General features: G+C 42.4%; 4 protein-coding genes and 1 long non-coding RNA gene across 5 annotated transcripts; 2 read left to right on the top strand and 3 right to left on the bottom strand.

Moving 5' to 3' along the window:
- Positions 1-2,082: 2,082 nt before the first annotated feature.
- LOC146301448 (nectin-4-like) lies at positions 2,083-4,655 on the bottom strand. Its single transcript, XM_084670977.1, has 6 exons — positions 4,533-4,655; positions 3,604-3,951; positions 3,256-3,364; positions 2,911-2,945; positions 2,723-2,772; positions 2,083-2,380 (listed from the first exon to the last, which is right to left on the bottom strand). Exons 1-6 carry the CDS (start codon positions 4,576-4,578, stop codon positions 2,162-2,164), a joined length of 807 nt encoding a protein of 268 aa, XP_084527103.1. The 5' UTR covers positions 4,579-4,655; the 3' UTR covers positions 2,083-2,161.
- A 1,051-nt stretch (positions 4,656-5,706) lies between these two features.
- LOC146301447 (cell adhesion molecule CEACAM1-like) lies at positions 5,707-9,334 on the bottom strand. The gene is made up of 10 exons (XM_084669167.1): positions 9,289-9,334; positions 8,843-9,175; positions 8,417-8,692; positions 8,042-8,296; positions 7,721-7,835; positions 7,173-7,201; positions 6,860-6,985; positions 6,379-6,461; positions 6,205-6,240; positions 5,707-5,739 (listed from the first exon to the last, which is right to left on the bottom strand). Exons 1-10 carry the CDS (start codon positions 9,332-9,334, stop codon positions 5,707-5,709), a joined length of 1,332 nt encoding a protein of 443 aa, XP_084525293.1.
- Positions 9,335-10,197: 863 nt separating this feature from the next.
- Positions 10,198-12,311, bottom strand: LOC146301446 (cell adhesion molecule CEACAM6-like). The gene is made up of 5 exons (XM_084671062.1): positions 12,266-12,311; positions 11,747-12,067; positions 11,081-11,356; positions 10,625-10,873; positions 10,198-10,428 (listed from the first exon to the last, which is right to left on the bottom strand). The coding sequence occupies exons 1-5, from the start codon at positions 12,309-12,311 to the stop codon at positions 10,340-10,342; spliced, it is 981 nt and encodes a 326-aa protein (XP_084527188.1). The 3' UTR covers positions 10,198-10,339.
- Positions 12,312-14,357: 2,046 nt separating this feature from the next.
- LOC146301445 (cell adhesion molecule CEACAM2-like) lies at positions 14,358-17,674 on the top strand. Its single transcript, XM_084669166.1, has 7 exons — positions 14,358-14,518; positions 15,160-15,474; positions 15,890-16,168; positions 16,524-16,778; positions 17,022-17,136; positions 17,469-17,497; positions 17,643-17,674. Exons 1-7 carry the CDS (start codon positions 14,467-14,469, stop codon positions 17,672-17,674), a joined length of 1,077 nt encoding a protein of 358 aa, XP_084525292.1. The 5' UTR covers positions 14,358-14,466.
- Positions 17,675-17,685: 11 nt separating this feature from the next.
- LOC146301444 (uncharacterized) lies at positions 17,686-18,233 on the top strand. The gene is made up of 3 exons (XR_014724774.1): positions 17,686-17,819; positions 18,031-18,113; positions 18,217-18,233. It is a non-coding gene; the product is annotated as an uncharacterized LOC146301444 (long non-coding RNA).
- The last annotated feature ends 187 nt before the right edge of the window (positions 18,234-18,420 follow it).

Genomic DNA, 18,420 nt, shown 5'->3' with positions numbered 1-18,420 from the left:
AGCTTTTTTTTACCCCTGTTAGCACAGTAGAGGGGGAGCGAGAGAGAGGGAGGTGGAGAGTGAGTGAGTGATAAACAGTATCAGAATTACAAATCCATAATTGAACTGCTTCCATAATTAGATCTCTCCTGATCTGGTAATTTTAGGCATCTTGCTACTGTAGATCTTGTTTCTCTGCCAGGAGACTGACGCAATGGCTTCTATCTCTCTCTCTCCTCTCTCTTTCTTTCCTTCCTCAACTAAGAGGTTCCTGCCAGAGCTACACACGGCAACAGAAAGGGCCTGTCACCACAGTTTTAAAGGCTCGCGTTAGACGAGCCCATTAGCCGTTTAAATGACTGCAGCTTATTCAGGGGCTGAAGGCTGGTGTGTCACAGAGGGTGTCGATAAGAAGGGATTGGAGTGAAAACAAGGGATTCTCTTTCATACAGAGTAGTTTGGAGCTTCAGCTCTGTTTGAATTAGATTCTGAGCTGCTCTGAATGTTAAACCCTGTTTACAGCCTTACATGACTTCTGCTGACACAACATGGCTGACACACACACACACACACGTACACACACAAAAACATTGCTCAATTTTTCAACACACAAAATAACGTTGAAGGACAATCTGAAGCGAGAAAGAGGCCGATTGATCTCTTTCAAAGGTCACTCTGACACCAGTCTGCTTGAGTCTGTGGAAACCCTCGAGTGGTGTGTCTGTTCTCTGCTAGTCCAGTCAGTGTACCGGCCGGCTGTGTCTCAATAGTCTTAAAAACCCTCTTTTCCTCGTCTCCTTTCCTCGTCTGCTTTGCTGCATGTGTTGACACAGTATGACAGAATGTGACAGATGAAGGTGATGCGATGAGTAACACTGCAACCATCCACCAGTGCTCCCCCTTGTCATAGGGATGGAGGAAAAGAAGCAAGGAAAGGGAGAGTATTGAGGTAAAGAACATTTTAAATCGGAGGGGTGCAGTGGGGGGCGGCGGGGGGGGGGTCACGTGGGTAAGGAGGGTCATAAGGGGAGTAGTCACCACAAAACAAACCAAGCTTTTGTTCTCTATTTGTTAGTTTTTCATATTTCTATACTAGTGCTAAATGGATTATTAAAACAACAATGATGAATATTATTATGATACAATTCTTGTTATTATTATTGTTCCTATGGAAGACTAATGGTCTACACGGATGCTGCTGTTCTTGGAAGAAGGAAAGGCACATAGTCTCCATAGCGACCACTTGGTGTTCAAACCTATAGACACACTCAAAAACTCCTTTGGAATAAAAAGAAATATTCAAACTGCAATTTGCTGGTGTCTCGTCTGTGGCTGTGAGTGATCAAACAAGTGTGTTGCTGTGTGTTTTCAAGTGTGTTGCTGTGTGTTTTCAAGTGTGTTGCTGTGTGTTTTCAAGTGTGTGACTGTGTGTTTTCAAGTGTGTTGCTGTGTATTTTCAAGTTTGTCCTTTTATTATTAGACTCTCATTACCAAGTGTTGTTTGTCTGAGGCGATGTTTGTCTGTCTTGATTCTCTCATCCTCCTCGTTTTCAGTCAGACCACGTGTGTGACAGATGAAAGATACTTCATGTGCCAGTGGGTTGGAGGGAACAGAAGAAGTTGGTGATATTCCTTGTCTTGCTGAAATTGTACAGTTCACTGATGGTGATAAAGTCCATGGAAAGAGAAACAAGGAAGACTGTCTGAGGAAAAGGAAATCGTCTCAAGAGACTAGAATCGTCTCAGACAAGTCACATGCCACTGTGTACAAAGATGAAAACATATGAACTACTGGTGCTCCAAAACCTTGACTAGGTCCTAGGTTCGGGTTAAGCCCTGAATGTTTACAATGTATGGCTCAGCCCCTGGTGGAGATGGGCTGGTTTGGGTCATTACGCTCCCGGGCTGAAAATGGGTCCCACTCCGGACCTCCCTTATAGACTCAAGAATACATCCATTCCAGACAAGGAAGAAGCTTATGATAACGCGACTAAATGAGACAAAATAAGATTATAACATTTTGTCTCAAAATTACACTAAATGTCTCATTTTGGTCAACGAAAACAAAGACACATTGTAACGTAGTTTTTATTTTGCAAACCACATTTAGTCCCGTCTCGTCTTGTTTTTGTCACGTGATGAAGGTTCGTTGACGACAATATGTAGTCATCATTAAGCAACACTACAAGGGAGAAGTCTCACATGTTCGCTTCTTCATCACCTGGGAGTATGTTGCTGTGTCGTCTGGGAGTACAGGGCGCTGTGACCTCACGGCCACCTGGGAGTAGATGGTGTCATCGGGGTTCGTGGCCTCTGGGGGTTTTCGATTGGGTTTAATGGACGATCTGTCCCCTCTGGTCCCGCGGGACTTGAACACAGTGACGTCAGAGTAGACCAGGTCCTGGGGGAGAGAGAGAGGGGGAGGAGAAGGACAGGGAGAGGGAGAGAGAGGAAAGAGAGAGAGAGAGAGAGGGGGGGGGGAGGAGAAGGAGAAGAAGAGGGAGATACAGGGGGAGGGGGAGAGGAAGAAGAGGTAGAGAGTGGTGAAAAGAGAGGAGATGAAAGTACATGGAGGGAAAGGGTTAAGGCAAGGGAGGCAGACAGGGAGAAGAGATGGTTGGGAGGAAAACCACGGAACAGAGAACGACTGAAGCTTTTCTCTCAGGTCCCTATTTTTCAAGCAAATTAAGCCACAAGTTCCCTCTTTCTCATCCAAATGTTAATATAAACTGAATCAGCTGACCTCTTCTCCTCCAATCACACGTGTAGCTGTGCCAAGTGGTCCTCTGGTGTCTGAAACACAACCAGACACACAAGCCTCAGTCAGACAGGCATCACTCAGTCACGTGGTCTGTGGTATCTTATATATAATACATAATAAACATTCACTGAGAAGAACAACATGTGTAGTTTAAAAAAGGAAATGCTCACCAGTTATGACAGTATGTGATACAAAAGTATTTTGCCTAGAGAATGAGAAAGTAAGAGAAAGTGGAAGAGAAACAGAGGTAGAGGCAGAGAGGGGGAGGAATTAACGTATTATTTCACATCTTGACAAAGGTTCAGACCCGTCTTGGCATGGAATAGACTACCTCTCTTGGAGCACTACTTATCACCCAATCTACTGAATAACAAATGTTTAGGTATATACAATGAACACATGGAATTCTGTGATAATATGTGTTGATTGTGTAGAGTCGAACAGTCACACTGCCAGTGATTATCATGTCGCAAAGTTTGGTGAAGGTAGATCCCAGTACACACAAATACATCTACCTGTTGATGAAGAGGTACACTGAGGCTACCATGACAACCATAAGCAGGAAGACCGCGATCACGATGCCAGCGATGACACCAGGCGACAGAGGTGGGGCCTCAGGCTGGTCTGAGAACAGAGGACATGACCACACGCTTACAACTATTACTCACTGATCATTGACAGACAGGACTGACTTCACCTCAGGAAGCAAGAGTGCTCAATATGTCACAATATGTCTGAGGTAAATCTAGCTTTGTTTTTGCACACCTGTCACACTCGTACACTAAGTACTTGTAGTATTGTAGTTATAATAGTACTAGCACTATTACTAGTAGTACTGTGATAGTATAAAAGTATTCCCTTACCCTGTACAGTGAGGTGGGATGTTTCTTTGAAGGAGCCAGCTGGGTATACAGTCATTTCACAGGTGTACATTCCCTCATCAGACTTCCTCACATCACTTATAGTCATGAAAAATCCCTTTGTCAAATTACCAGTAAAATTCACCCTCCCTGTCAAGACTGATTGAGCAATGTGAAGTCCATATTGAGGGTTTAAGACACCCAGAGATATGCTGTTCTCTTTGGGTGGTCTTAATGTCCACTCTCCCAGGGTAATATTAGAACTACCCTGGAGGGTACATGGCAGAGTGACATCATGGCCCAAATATCCTGTCACCTGCGGGTCCACCAGGACCTTCTGGGCCTCCAGCACTAGAAGGAGGGGAGAGACAGATTGTAAAAAAAAAAAAAAGAAACTAACTGAGCAGGGCAGGGCAGATGAAAAAATATGAATCATTAAATTACACAAATGAAGCAAAATGTCTTTGAAAATACTAGGAAGCATATTTGTATTTGAGGGCAGACATTTCACTATGTGTTTGTACTGTATTGCCAAGATGTTGTGTGACAGCCTCCTCAGCCGTCAAGTGGCTACACCTGGGCCCGGTGGTTTCATCCCCTTTAAGAGGACGTCAGGAGAGAGAGACGGCCCTTCCGTTTGTCCGCAGCACGCTTTTGTTTTGAGTTGTGGCAACCTTTTGACTTTTGTTAATATACCTTTCAACACTGCTCGCTATCATGAGACACTTACACACATGTACACCACTGACTTACTGACTTGCATACCTCACGTCTGTTTATGTTAAATTAGTATTCTTTAAAAAATCACCACAGAATAGTTCTCGCGCATGTGTTCCCTTTGTTCTGTCTCAACCCCTGAGCCGGGTTGGTGACAGTTGTTAAAGTAGCCAACTTTTCAAAAGCCATTAAAGATACCAAACAATGAATCTTACCTGAGTAGAAACAAGTCAGCATCAATATTTGGAACAAGCGATCCATCTATGAAGTGTTCACGAACGTTGAATAATTAGGAACACATAATATTTTATACTGGCAGAGTTCAATCTTTCCGTCAACTGCAGATATACAATGTGCTGAATAAACAGGAGTTCCTCAAATGGGTTGAGGAAGTTAAAGTTCCCCTACTCTGATTGTGATATCTTAACGTAACTTATTATGTTTGTTGTCAAAAACGTATGCAGACACACACATTGCATGACATCAATTTCACCATGCTTCTCACGTTCATCCTGTCTACAGCAGACCACATGCACCATCAGTAGTCTGCTCTGTCTTCCTTTACTCCACAGTTTATAACCACATGGGCCCACAGAAGATCCCAGTACAGTAGGTGTTGAATGATGGACACCTAGTCACAGTGTTGCCCTGCACATTTTGAGCGTCTCAACATTTACTTTTTTACAGTACCAGTTTACCCACACATTATTAGCCAGCCACAATGACAACCTCTGGTCAAATCCATAATACTTCAGAGTAAAAATATCTCATTAGGATACATTATTTAAATGTTTTATTTGTATAAAATACACAATATAGCTACAACATTTGCCAATATATGTAATAATAGTTTATTATCAAATGTTGTTGAAATTAATGTATAGTTTTCCAAAAGCATGATTTCATTTTATTATTAAATACAATTGAAATGGTCTTTATGCATTGGTGATGAAAGACTTGAGAAGACAGCATCTGAAAGCTTCCAAACCCCCTATTAGAGAGAAGAGGTGACTCAGGTCACCAGAACCATGGGTGCTGTCCAGAACCAGGAGGATGGGGTGGGAACACGCCGGACTGGTATTAACTGGGAGAGAGAGAGAGACAGAGAGAGAGAGAGAGAGAGAGAGAGAGAGAGAGCGAGCGAGCGAGAGAGAGAGAGAGAGAGAGAGAGAGAGAGAGAGAGAGAGAGAGAGAGAGAGAGAGAGAGAGCGAGAGAGAGAGAGAGAGAGAGAGAGAGAGAGAGAGAGAGAGAGAGAGAGAGATTGGTGCAGAGGGTAAGAGGTGCAAGGGCAGTAAGTAGTACAGGAACTAGGTACAGTAATTCAGTCTCCAGGTTCATTCCGGTATATCAGAGTTATCTGTGTTGCTATGCGAGATAAATCTGGTAACCTACCTGGTAATCACAGTCTCATATTCAGACTCCTGGCAAGGACGTGAGACCATAAAGAGGAAACAAGAGTTGGAGTCAGTTCTTGTGAGTCATCTTAGTAATATAGTGAAAAGATGTGGGTGAGATTAAGGACAACTGGGGAGAGATATGTACAGAAACCACACTGGGAAGGAATCTGTTATTCTATACTGCAGTTAATCTTTACATTCAGTTAAACATAATTGGCAAATGCAAATGCTGTTGTTACTTTTTCATTACACAGTTGTTATACTGTTGCTACATTGTTATTATGTTGTTATTATGTTGTTATTACATTGTTGTTACACTTATGTTATTACACTGTAAATACACAGTTGTTATACTGTTACTACATATTATCATCACACTGTAACTACACTGTTGTTACACTGTAGTTATTTTTATTCCATGCTCACATCATTTAAATAACCCAGAACATATCACAGAACCTTGTGAACAGTAATGACATCATGACTCACCAAATCTGGTCGTGTTCTGACTCGGGGTATCTGGGTCTGTGGGTAAAAGTGTAACATCTCAGTAAAAAAATAAGATGACTGATCAAGTGTGCTACTGTGTGATTATATTTTATTTGAGGCAGTGATTGTTATTTATCACACAAACAGGATGCAGGAAGTGACAGTAGAACTCACTCTAGGAGGGAGAGGAGGAGCTTCTACAACTCTTGTTGTCGAAGGTGAAACATTTTCATACTTTCTAAAGACCATGCTAGGACCTGTGTGTAAAAGGGGTGATGATGTGATTCACGTAAAAACGCAAACATTACTGTCCGTTGAAGTATCAGCAGTATAATGGTGTTATGTCTTAGGATGTGGACAAGATGCGCAGCTCTGTCAGAAAATGACGTACATTTTTTGACGCTCCTGAAACAGCTGTTTAGTAGCAAGCTCCCATAAACAAATGAAAGTGCACATTTTCCAGTAGCTGCACGTTGGTTTGACGAGGAGTTGTCTGTTGATGTTATCTGCTGGATGTGCCCTTTTAAACCATCATCCTCTACAAGTCTTACCTCGGGTACTCTATATCTATCTCTTACCCATCTTTAATCTATCTATCTCTAATATATCTATCTCTAATCTATGTAAGAGGTGACGTGGGGACTACAAGTCTCACCTGGGGTAGTCTTCCTCTCTTGGGGATCTCTGCTAGTTTTGATTTGGGGCTTGAACTGAATGTTGTCATGCCCTCTGTCATGGCTGGCTTGGTTCTGCTGGGTGTGTTTCCTCTCTGTCTCTCTGCCTGTGGAGGATCAGAGACAGGCAGAGAAGATATACCCAGTACCTGCTGAGAGATGTGAACTCTCACAAACACCTGCAGTCACAGCATTGCCTCTTTAGTTTCATACATCATGAATAAGAGAGCAGACAACTCTGTTATTACAGTCATCTTGTTCTCATATAAGGAGACGCACAGAGCCAGATCTTACCTGCACCTAAGGAGCCTTTAGTCGAGTTCCTGAAGAACATAAAGAGTATGATTACATCATCAATACACCAAGCCGCACTGTCAAACTGACAATCTGAGTGCTGCAGTACTTGAATGTTAAATGTAACATTTTCCCTGCCCTAGTGTGTTCTGTCTGTTTCCCTGGGTGTGTGTTCATGTTCTGCTCTTTTTTCTCTCTCTCCTGGCTCCTTGCACCTCCTGCCTCTCGTCCCCATCACCCTGCTGTTGTCCATGTGTGATCACCCTGCCCTGCACATTTGGTTGCTCCCTTTGGCAGTCCTTATGGGTCGTTACCAAAGTTTGTGTGAGTATTCCTGAGGCGCTCCTGTTTTGAAAGTAAAGTCTTTGTTCTTAAGTTACTGCCTCTGTGTTCTTGTGTTTGGGTCCAGGCCCAGGCATGCATATGGTGACAGCAAGGTGTGTCTTCTCTTCCCAAACCACAGATCATTCAAACTTAATTTAGGATTGATAAAACAATCACATCCCAAACAAAGTAAGCTAACGTGATGAGCGTAAGTGTAAACTTACAGATGGGAGGTCAGGCCACAGTAGAGGCCCACAACTAAGACCACCACAACCAGGGTCACAGCTACAGCTATGCCAGCTGCTGCTCCTGGGCTCAACGCTGGGCTGGAGGGTCTATCTGTAACACACACACACACACACATGAACGCACGAACACACGCATAAACAGAAACACTCACAAGCACATGCAAAAACATACAAACACACACACACACTTGATCAAAATCTTTAGCCAACAGTATTTTGAAGATGCAGGACTCAGATAGCAGTAGTCCAGCTATTTCGGGTGTGGTTGTGATAAGACAAAGCAAGCTTCCAAACTACCTCCTATTATCAGAGTGTGGGTCAAACTCTGAGTCCGGCCGGTCACGTCATTAGAGGCAGTGCAGGTGTAGTCCCCACTGTCATTGTGACTGGTCTTATAAATGACGTATCCGACTTCCTGGACGTCTGTTTTTACCCCTTTGAAGAGCCAGGTGAAGTTGGCAGGTGGCACCGACTTGAGATCACAGTACAGGAGAGTGGTGGTGCCAACCTCAGCTATCTCTGGTGCCAGTATGGACATGATCTCTGGTCCGACTGACAACACAGGGAGAACAGATCATCTAAGTGGAGCATCAGTCTGCATTGTGATAAACTGTAGCACAGATTCAGGCAATTCATGGAAATCCGTTTTTTTTTTTTTTTTTCTTTACTCACAGTTTACCACGAGTTCATAAGAGACAGAGGCAGAGCTGACAGGGTTGCTGAGCCGACACATGTAAACACCATTGTCTGTGCTGTTCACAGGACTTATATTGACTGTGCTGTTGTCCCCAGAGAAGCTGACTCTGTCACTGGGAGAGAGAGGCACACCATCCTTCATCCACTCTCTGGTGCTGATGGAGCCAGCAGCAGCACAGGTCAGGTTGGTGGAGTCTCTACCTTCTACCAAGGTAACCAGGGGGCTTTTGATGGTAGCATTAATGATCACCTCTGTGAGGGAATGGAGCACATTGCGGGAATGATGCAACAATTTCGAATGTGCCGTATCTCAAACGATGGGTAGGAAATGTACAATTTCCACAGTAAAATAACTCATTTGTGAGTGCAGCTTTTCAATGTTATATTTTTTACATATCTCACCATGCAAAATCAATTCAGTGGATCCCTTTAAAATTACTTCTCCTGAAGTACTTAACTCCACCGAATAGTTCCCTCTGTCTCCTAAAGTTAGACCTGTGAGCTCTAGGGATCCAGTGGATGTGTCCAGAGAGATCCTGTCTTCATAACCTGGTTCTGTCACGTTTGAAGCAGAGGTCGTTAGGTTCATTAAGATGATTATATTACTATCATTAACAGTCCAGGCTATTTCCGTATAAGGATCGTCTGTTGGATTAAAGTTGGTGCTGAAAGTCACGTTCCCTCCGAATAATGCATCTGTGCTGTCTGATAACACTCCTGCTCCAGCACACAACCCTGGAGAAGATAAATGTAGATATTATCAAACAATCCAACCTATAGTCGGTAGAAAACACATTATTCTAGAGTTCAGGTGTGATAAAAAACCTGTTAAAGTATCAAATGTTTACCTGTGAGTAAGGACAAGGCAAGAGCAATGGATGTTGCAGCTTCCATGGTTTCTGAAACTGTCTACTGTCTGGTTCTGTCTAATTGAGCATGGACTAAACTAGGTAGGGCAAAGAAACCAGGAAGTTTTCTTTTTACCGTAAGATATAGTGAACTTTGGATTGGCCTTCAGTAATAAACAGTGATAAATGTCCTTTGCTGACTGTTATATTAAAAGTTTATGAGGGGGAGAAAATGATTGTAATACGGATTGTGAATGTGGCTGAACTTGAGCAACATTGTTCATTCGGAATCGGAATTTCTTTCTTCATGTAATAGAGATTGGACTGGGACCAAAAAAATTGCCCTGGCATTTTGGCTCATATTGGTCCACCACAATCGGTCGGACTCTGAGCCGGTGGGCCGGCCTGACACAAGAAACCGAGGGGGAGGGATGGAGTCTGTTAAGAGATGTGATTGGGTCAGCCCAGTGTCAGTATGGAAAATGAACCAATGGGCCGCTTTCCCTGCTTCATGGGCCGGTTGTTGGCTAATTTTAAGTTTTTTTAAATAAAATAAAACATTTTATTTAAAATGCTTCATGGGCCGGTTGTTGGCTAATTTTAAGTTTTTTTTAAAATAAAATAAAACATATCATGTCGGCCCACTGGGCATTTTCTCAGAATGCCAGATGACCTGTCCAGGCCTGTTTATATATATATTGAGTAGTTCCACAGTCTTATAAATACAATTAGATAAAGACTTTATGATACTTGTTGTTCAGGAATCTTTAGGACTATACTTGGTTTATTATTGCTGCTATTGCTATTGCTATTAATGTCATTTCATTTGCATTAAAATACACATTAAATCACTTTACATCACAGCAACATGTTTATATTCACTGCCTACATTGTATTTACAGATAACTGTTACTGTATGTATTTCTTTATTCAACTTCATGTCCAGGAATGTCTATTAAGACTGTACTCTTTTAATGACCATAAACAACTGTCGTGGTTCAAATCGCCCCAAAGGGGTCTTGTTGGTCCCCATCTATCGTCCTCTTCTCCTTCATAGCCTGGACACGGACAGGAGACCCACAACGAGCAGAGCCCTGGTCACCCTTACATCAAATGACCAGGAGGGGGCAGCATTGTACACTGTGGAGGGAAAAGGCACATTGACACTCGGGTCTACTCACTCTAAAAACGAACTAACTTAAAAATGTCAACAAACAAAAGTCACGTTTCTCGAGTTGCTTTGTTTCAAGTTACAAATGAAGATTAAATACTACACGATGAATAACGATACGTTTTGTCAACATCCTTACGAATATGTCGTTAGCTGTCCACTCACCTCTCAGACTGAGGATAGCAGAGTCATTTTGCCCGGTGACGTAGTTGCTGGCCGTGCAAGTGTAATTTCCGGTGTGTGTGTCCTCTATCTTGTCTATGATATACATAGTGTGGTTGACGTCAGTCCCGTTGCCGTTGAACCTCCAGGTGAATATAGCGGGAGGAACCGAGACAGCGAAACAGCTCAGAGTCACCTTCTGACCGGGGAAGGCGGGCGACATTCCCTCTATAGATACGTTCTGAGGGCCAACTGAAACACAACATATTAGGCTATGTCATTAAAGAAAATAAAGTCTGCATTTTCTAGGTCTCCCCAATAGAGAATGACAGACAGAGTTTAATTATAAACTTTCGGAAACTCATTGCATTGAAATGTAATGTGTCTTTATGTGTATCTAAAATAATCGCTGTTTTCAATGTGTGACGGCGAAGTTGTGAAACAGTCCACAGTACGTACAGTTGACAGTCAGGTGCTGAGAAGCGGTTATAGCACTGATGGGGTTGCTGAGCCGACACAGGTACTCTCCGTTGTCGGTGCTTCTCACAGGATTTATATAGACTGTGCTGTTGTCCCCAGAGAAGCTGACTCTGTCACTGGGAGAGAGATGCACACCATCCTTCATCCACTCTCTGGTGCTGATGGAGCCAGCAGCAGCACAGGTCAGGTTGGTGGAGTCTCTACCCGCTAACAGGGTGCCCGCGGGGCTTCGGATGACGGCGCCAGAGATTTTTTCTGTGAACATTGGTGTGGTTTTAATCATACTGGTGATAATAAAAGTGCTTTAAATGTACCAATGTCAAGAATTTGAATGCAACATAAGAATAAATATAGGCCCTACAGTTTGTCCTTACTGTATTAAACTCTTTTATATTTTGTTTTGTATTTTATATATATATATATATATATATATATATATATATATATATATATATATATATATATATATATATATATAAAGATATATATATATAAAGATATATATATATATACAATTTGCACACAATAATTGCTGAAAGCAATTACAGAAAGCAAAGTCAACTAAAATGGATAGTACACAATCATTTTTAGCACCTGTTTGCCGTTTTAGTTTAGATTGACAATCAGACAGAATGGCTCACCTACCATATACATTGAGTGTGGTAATTCCCTGCTGATCTTGAGCACCATCCAGTACAATGGTCACCCTATACTCCCCACGGTCCCCTGGACCCAGATCCCGGAGCTCCAGAGATCCAGTGGCTCTCTCCAGAGTGATCCGTTTCGAGTACAAAGGGTCGATCACGTCGGTGCTGGTGGAAGTGATGATGCTGGCTCCTTTGAAACGCCAGCTCACAGAGATGAAGGGTTTGGCAGAAGGGGTGAGCACGGTGGTGAATCTAGCGGTCCCCCCGACAGCTCCACTCAGAGGACCCGCCGGTAGCACATTCTCGCCCGTACATACACCTGAGGGATGGCATGGACGAACACCGGGCGTTTGAAGGAGAAGCTGTGAAGGGCACGCATCACTACAACAGACGCTTCAGACTGCCTTTTCCAGCGCGTGAAGACGGAAAAGAGGAAATCCGACAATTTCAAAGCGTATTCAATCAAAACGACCTGGTGTAAGAGTGTCGATTACAAGATAGTTTGAGGCAGACCTACCTGATGTAAAAAGGACTAACGTTGTTGCAAGTAGCCTGGGGTCCATGTTGAGCGATGATTTGGTTCCTTCTCCTTAAGTAGCCTATCTTAGGTGGAGGATGGGGACCTGAGAATGTCCCTCTGCTTTTATATCCTAAGCGACCTCTCAGCCTCGCCCCACACCTCTCCACACATCCCCCTCTAAGGACCATCCTCGGTCGACCAACCTGGAACCTGATTTTATTTTTTACGACAGGGCTGTGTACACACATTAAAAGGCCTAAGGGGCAAACTTGAGGGACTGAAAAGTTGGGAAGGGCCGGGGTGTAGCGCTATCTCAGACTCATGAAAAACAAGCTCTGGTCCTTTGGTGGAACTTCCCTCTTCTCCATAAGACAAAGGGTCATTCTGTTTTGTATTCAGAACGAAATAATTCAATCATTGTCACCTAGTACCTGCTGGCACTGTAGAGCATCCAGCATGTGTAGCTCGTATATAGATCCAGTACACCACTCAATGGGAGCATTTAAAGCAGTCAAGTTGCTTCATCACTAGTATTGCCCAATGCAAATATTTCATCACAGTTTTGTTTGGCCACTTCCCTGACCTGAGGCAGTCTCCTGGAGTAGCTGCCCACCGTGGCACCAACAGCATTAGTCACGTTGTGGTGAGGAATGTATGTAAAATACCCATTAGTCTCAGAGTATACGGTTGATCACATTTACAAGCTCTTTAAGGTGCTTGAGGAGGGCTCTGCTTGGGAGTTATGTGTTTGAGCAGAGCTACTCAGCCGGTGACTTCCAAGAAGAGGAGGATCAAAGATACACATTGAAGACGTATTAGATAATACCTCAATTGCTCTGAAAGTACCAAGTCAATGCAAGGAATAGTTAAGACAAGTTAAAGAAATTAACGTATTTATGCAAGGTGCAGGTGTCTGATACACTCAAGTTGATTATCACAGAAGACTGGACAATGAATACAGGAAATCAAGGGAGTATATGGTATCACAATATGGGAGGATACAAGATGATTAGCATAGCCTTCGCAGGCACAGGAAAAGGACACTGTATGCTAGATAGCTTTTGTTTAGGTCTTTAGATAGGGCTCCCAGAAATGTCCTCCTTCTATTTTCCTCATTCAAAGTTGCGTGGCATTATACACTTTGGCAGTATTGTGACCTCTAACCTACAGTAGTGACACAGGCCTTTCCTCGTCACATCTTACAAATAACTAACTTATGGCTATGCAGGTATAAGAAAACAGCATTATTACAGTTTATTTATGATACAGGAAACATTACATATTTAATAGATAGGCATATTTCTCTCCTGGACATAGGTAAGCATTATGTGCTATGTTCTTAACATAGCAAGGTATAGGTCAAACATTGTTTATTGTATTCAGAACATTTCCAACAGTATAAAAGTAATAAAGTAATAATGATCTTTAATTGTTGTTAACTGATCAATGGTTTAAAGAGAGACCTCTTCACATGTCAGAGCTTTAGGAGACTAACACAGGATGAGTGTCTTTTTCTTTCTTTGATAACAAACACTGATCCACACGCACATCTGAAATTCAAATGTTATTTGTATGGCTCTTTTTACTGTTTTTTAAATATTTTTATCTCACATAGGGCTTCACATAAATCCATGGAATTGGCCCTCAACCAATCTGAACCCTCAAGGAAGAGGAAAAACTCCCAGGAAACTCATTTGACTTTAAAATGACTGTTTTGCATCTGCGGTCTACTGCATATATATTTCCAGTTGATATAGACAGAAATAAAGATTGTATTTGACATAATGTGCTCTCTCATATACTACATATAAATTGTTCTAATCAAATAACAATTAGCTGAATAGTTAATCACTATAGTTAGCACTTGCTTGATGTAAAACCCAGGGATGTGCAGTATATAACAGTGCAAGGTTCTCCAATTCTCCTCCATTGACACCTGTGTCATGTGCAGTTCTGTAGAGTGCAGTACAGTATAAAAGCCACTAGGTGGCAGTGTACATCTTTCTACTAAGGTTGAGTGCAGGTTTTTGGGTCAGTTATCTTGTTGATAAAGATTATCTGTTCAGTTCAGGGTTTGGAGTGTGTTGAGATAGACCTTTGGTAATCTTCAGTAACTTTCAGCTGTTTATTGGGACGACTGGCTCAGGTTTAGTGATTAGGGCTCAGCTTTTCATGTGTTCTGGAGTTTAACATATGGAATGTATTCTTCTCATTATTACCATACACTTGCAATATTTATAACCCTTCTAGGTAAGAATTTAGGTATTTATTTACTTTAAATTTCTTTAAATATAAATATACTTTAAACATAATATTGGCTCTGTATAGTGGTTTAATACAATCTGGTGGTCAAATTAATGGAAACAACTTTAGTTTGTTGACTACATGAGCATTTTTATCAAGTGAACTGTACTGTTCAACCACTAACTAAAGTTCACTACGTGACTCGCTGTTCATGATGGTTGATTTCAACACCTCTGAGGCTGCTGGTCCAGAACCAGTGTTTGATCTGTATGGACTGTCAGCTCTGACATTCTGTTACTTGATACAGACTATTGAACCCAGTCTGCCTCTATCAGTATTGTTACACGTATTGTTACAGTATCAAACAGAATGTGTCGGTCTATCAAGGGTCCATGCTTCAAATCGCCCAAAACGCAACCACCCAACCAACTGATTTGATAGTTTTATTATGAATGTTTGTAATATGGTTGAAGTACGATCAATCTGACCATTAGGAAGTTGTGGCTGTTGTTTAGCTAATGCTGTGCACTTTGATGAAAATAGCTCAAATCTTAATGGTTTCACTCAACTTAAATGTATCCACATATGATTAAACCAGAATGCATGAAAGTAATCATATAAACTAAAACTGTGTTTGTCTCTTCCAGGGTTGTGTTCTGGAGTTTTGCCAGACACTGAATATGGAGCAGTAGAAGGGAATGTGAAATTCACTACCAACCTCAATGCAACAAGCACACCCGCTACTCTGATAACCTGGACAGTAAATAATACTATTGATATACTAACTTTCTTAAATGATAAAATGACTGTTTCCCCAGCGTATCAAGGCAGAGTCACTCTGGACAATATCACTGGATCTCTGGAGCTCAGGAAACTGGCCTGGAAAGACAGTGGAACATATGCAATTAGAATTCAAAAGGAAGGAACAATACAGGTCGGAAGTACAATGCTGCAGGTGCTGGGTGAGTTCTCTGTAACAATATCTTGTAAATGATGTCACTATTGCAAGGTTAATCAACAGTTTGTATACGTTAAAGCGAGCCATATGATATTAGAATGATTATTGAGGGGAGACACAGATACCAACGTTGCTTACAGTGTGAGTGCTGTGAGGGAAGACTGATTAAGGATTTGGGAGATGTTGTGCTGGAGGGGCGACGAGGAGAAGACATTGAAGTTCTGTGGTGTGTTTGGAGAACTAGACCAAGTACTTGTTGGTTCCAAACACACATCATTCAGTATCACTAAAGTCTCTTGCCTCTGAAAGTATCCAGTTGAGTTGATGAAAACATACAGAAAGATATCTAAACCAGCTCTACAGTTTGTAAAATGGTCTCCTTAGCAAAGTAAAAGTTATTATTTTGTTTTAACCCACAGAGCCAGTCACCAATGTTGTAATTAAAGCCAGTGTCTCAGATGTAGTGGAGTTCAACAGCTCTGTCAGTCTGTCCTGCTCCTCCTCTGGCTCCTCCCCCTCCTACCATTGGCTGAATGGCAGCTCTGAGGTCACAGCCAGTGACAATATCCAGCTTGGTGATGGAGGCTCCACTCTCACCATAGTCAATGTGACCCGCTATGACCAGGGTCCTTGGAGATGCAATGTGACCAACCGTGTCAGTAATGACATCAGCCAGCCTTTTAACATAACCATCTACTGTGAGTCATCATATATACCTATTATGTGCATGATGGCAAATACATTTCTGGTGATTTTAATGTGGCAACCTGACATGAGGACAGTTTTGTCAAGGGTGTTTCTCCTTTAGTTATACAGTAGTACTTCATCGTGCTGTTGATTACTGCACTTCCTTTAGCACTTGATTTGATTTCTTACAGTATGATCTTGGTACTATTTATTATTCCTAATGGTAGGGCTTAAATCTCTAGTGCTGCTGTTTGACTGAGATTCTGCACTGAACTGATTTCCATGAATTGCCTGAATCTGTGCTACAGTTTATCACAATGCAGACTGATGCTCCACTTAGATGTTCTGTTCTCCCTGTGTTGTCAGTCGGACCAGAGATCATGTCCATACTGGCACCAGAGATAGCTGAGGTTGGCACCACCACTCTCCTGTACTGTGATCTCAAGTCGGTGCCACCTGCCAACTTCACCTGGCTCTTCAAAGGGGTAAAAACAGACGTCCAGGAAGTCGGATACGTCATTTATAAGACCAGTCACAATGACAGTGGGGACTACACCTGCACTGCCTCTAATGACGTGACCGGCCGGACTCAGAGTTTGACCCACACTCTGATCATAGGAGGTAGTTTGGAAGCTTGCTTTGTCTTATCACAACCACACCCGAAATAGCTGGACTACTGCTATCTGAGTCCTGCATCTTCAAAATACTGTTGGCTAAAGATTTTGCTCGATCAAGTGTGTGTATGTGTTTTTTTGATTGTGCTTGGGTGTGTGTGTGTGTGTTTCTGTTTATGCTTTGGGTGTGCACCTATGTTAATTTGTGTGTGTTTGTGCGTTGATGTGTGTATGTGTGTGTGTGTTACAGATAGACCCTCCAGCCCAGCGTTGAGCCCAGGAGCAGCAGCTGGCATAGCTGTAGCTGTGACCCTGGTTGTGGTGGTCTTAGTTGTGGGCCTCTACTGTGGCCTGACCTCCCATCTGTAAGTTTACACTTACGCTCATCACGTTAGCTTACTTTGTTTGGGACGTGCTTATTTAAACCTAAATGGAGTCAAAATGAACTGTGGATTTGGACGAGAAGACAAACCTGGCCAGAGAAGACAAACCTGGCCATCAAAAATAGATGGTGACAGACAGTTACTTTTTTATCTGTCACTTCAGTCAATGATAGCGTTTTTTTTGTTAAGAAAGCTTTGTTAATTTGACACAGTAACTTTACGTTTAACATTCAAGTACTGCAGCACTCAGATTGTCAGTTTGACAGTGAGGCTTGGTGTATTGATGATGTAATCATACTCTTTATGTTGTTCAGGAACAAGACTAAAGGCTCCTTAGGCACAGGTAAGATCTGGCTCTGTGCGTCTCCTTATATGAGAGCAAGATGACTGTAATAACAGAGTTGTCTGCTCTCTTATTCATGATGTATGAAACTAAAGAGGCAATGCTGTGACTGCAGGTGTTTGTGAGAGTTCACATCTCTCAGCAGGTACTGGGTATATCTTCTCTGCCTGTCTCTGATCCTCCACAGGTAGACACACAGAGATGAAACACACCCAGCAGAACCAAGCCAGCCATGACAGAGGGCATGATAACATTCAGTTCAGGTCACATGAACCCACAATCAAAACCAGCAGAGATCCCCAAGAGAGGAAGAATACCCCAGGTGAGACTTGTAGTCCCCCACATCACCCTTTACAGATCCATAGATTAGAGATAGATAGATTAGATAGATATACAGAGACAGACAGACAGACAGACAGACAGACAGACAGACAGACAGACAGATGGATAGATAGATAGACAGACTGATAGATAGATAGATTGGTTGATTTGATTGATCCCGGGACGGAAATTGTTTTGTTTTCTACACACAGATTTTAGAAACTGTGATCAGATCTATGAAAACGTTCCAGGTCTGACAAGAAGAGTTGTAGACACTCCTCCTGTCCTGCCTAGAGTGAGTTCTACTGTCACCTCCTGCATCCTGTTTGTGCGATCAATAATAATCACTGCCTGACTAAAACTCTTGTTTCCTCTTTATGGTCTCACGTCCTTGCCAGGAGTCTGAATATGAGATGCACAGGTAGGTTACCAGATTTCTCTCGCATAGCAACAGAGATAACTCTGATATACCGGAATGAACCTGGAGAATAAATTACTGTACCTAGTTCCTGCACTGCATACTGCCCTTGCACCCCTCACCCTCTTCACCTCTCTTTCTCTCTCTCTCTCTCTCTCTCTCTCTCTCTCTCTCTCTCTCTCTC

This window comes from Hypomesus nipponensis, chromosome 2 (assembly GCF_054491055.1).
Source record: "Hypomesus nipponensis isolate SF chromosome 2, ASM5449105v1, whole genome shotgun sequence".
In the NCBI taxonomy this organism is placed as follows: Eukaryota; Metazoa; Chordata; class Actinopteri; order Osmeriformes; family Osmeridae; genus Hypomesus; species Hypomesus nipponensis.
This window is presented reverse-complemented; position numbering and strand designations above follow the sequence as displayed.

Bases quoted from the DNA above. Each gene is read 5' to 3' on its own strand.
- LOC146301448 (XM_084670977.1), bottom strand. From the start codon at position 4,578: ATGGATCGCTTGTTCCAAATATTGATGCTGACTTGTTTCTACTCAG. The intron at 3,952-4,532 runs GTAAGATTCATT...CCCTCCTTCTAG, and splicing joins GCTGACTTGTTTCTACTCAG to TGCTGGAGGCCCAGAAGGTC. The intron at 2,946-3,255 runs GTAGATGTATTT...CTCATTCTCTAG, and splicing joins GTGTACCTCTTCATCAACAG to GCAAAATACTTTTGTATCAC.
- LOC146301447 (XM_084669167.1), bottom strand. From the start codon at position 9,334: ATGGAAGCTGCAACATCCATTGCTCTTGCCTTGTCCTTACTCACAG. The intron at 8,693-8,842 runs GTGAGATATGTA...ATTCCCTCACAG, and splicing joins CACTGAATTGATTTTGCATG to AGGTGATCATTAATGCTACC. The intron at 5,740-6,204 runs GTGAGTCATGAT...CGTCCTTGCCAG, and splicing joins TCAGAACACGACCAGATTTG to GAGTCTGAATATGAGACTGT.
- LOC146301446 (XM_084671062.1), bottom strand. From the start codon at position 12,311: ATGGACCCCAGGCTACTTGCAACAACGTTAGTCCTTTTTACATCAG. The intron at 11,357-11,746 runs GTAGGTGAGCCA...CAATGTTCACAG, and splicing joins TACCACACTCAATGTATATG to AAAAAATCTCTGGCGCCGTC. The intron at 10,874-11,080 runs GTACGTACTGTG...GTTGTGTTTCAG, and splicing joins TCAGCACCTGACTGTCAACT to TTGGCCCTCAGAACGTATCT.
- LOC146301445 (XM_084669166.1), top strand. From the start codon at position 14,467: ATGTATTCTTCTCATTATTACCATACACTTGCAATATTTATAACCCTT. The intron at 16,779-17,021 runs GTAGTTTGGAAG...TGTGTGTTACAG, and splicing joins CCACACTCTGATCATAGGAG to ATAGACCCTCCAGCCCAGCG. The intron at 17,498-17,642 runs GTAAGATCTGGC...ATCTCTCAGCAG, and splicing joins TAAAGGCTCCTTAGGCACAG to GTACTGGGTATATCTTCTCT.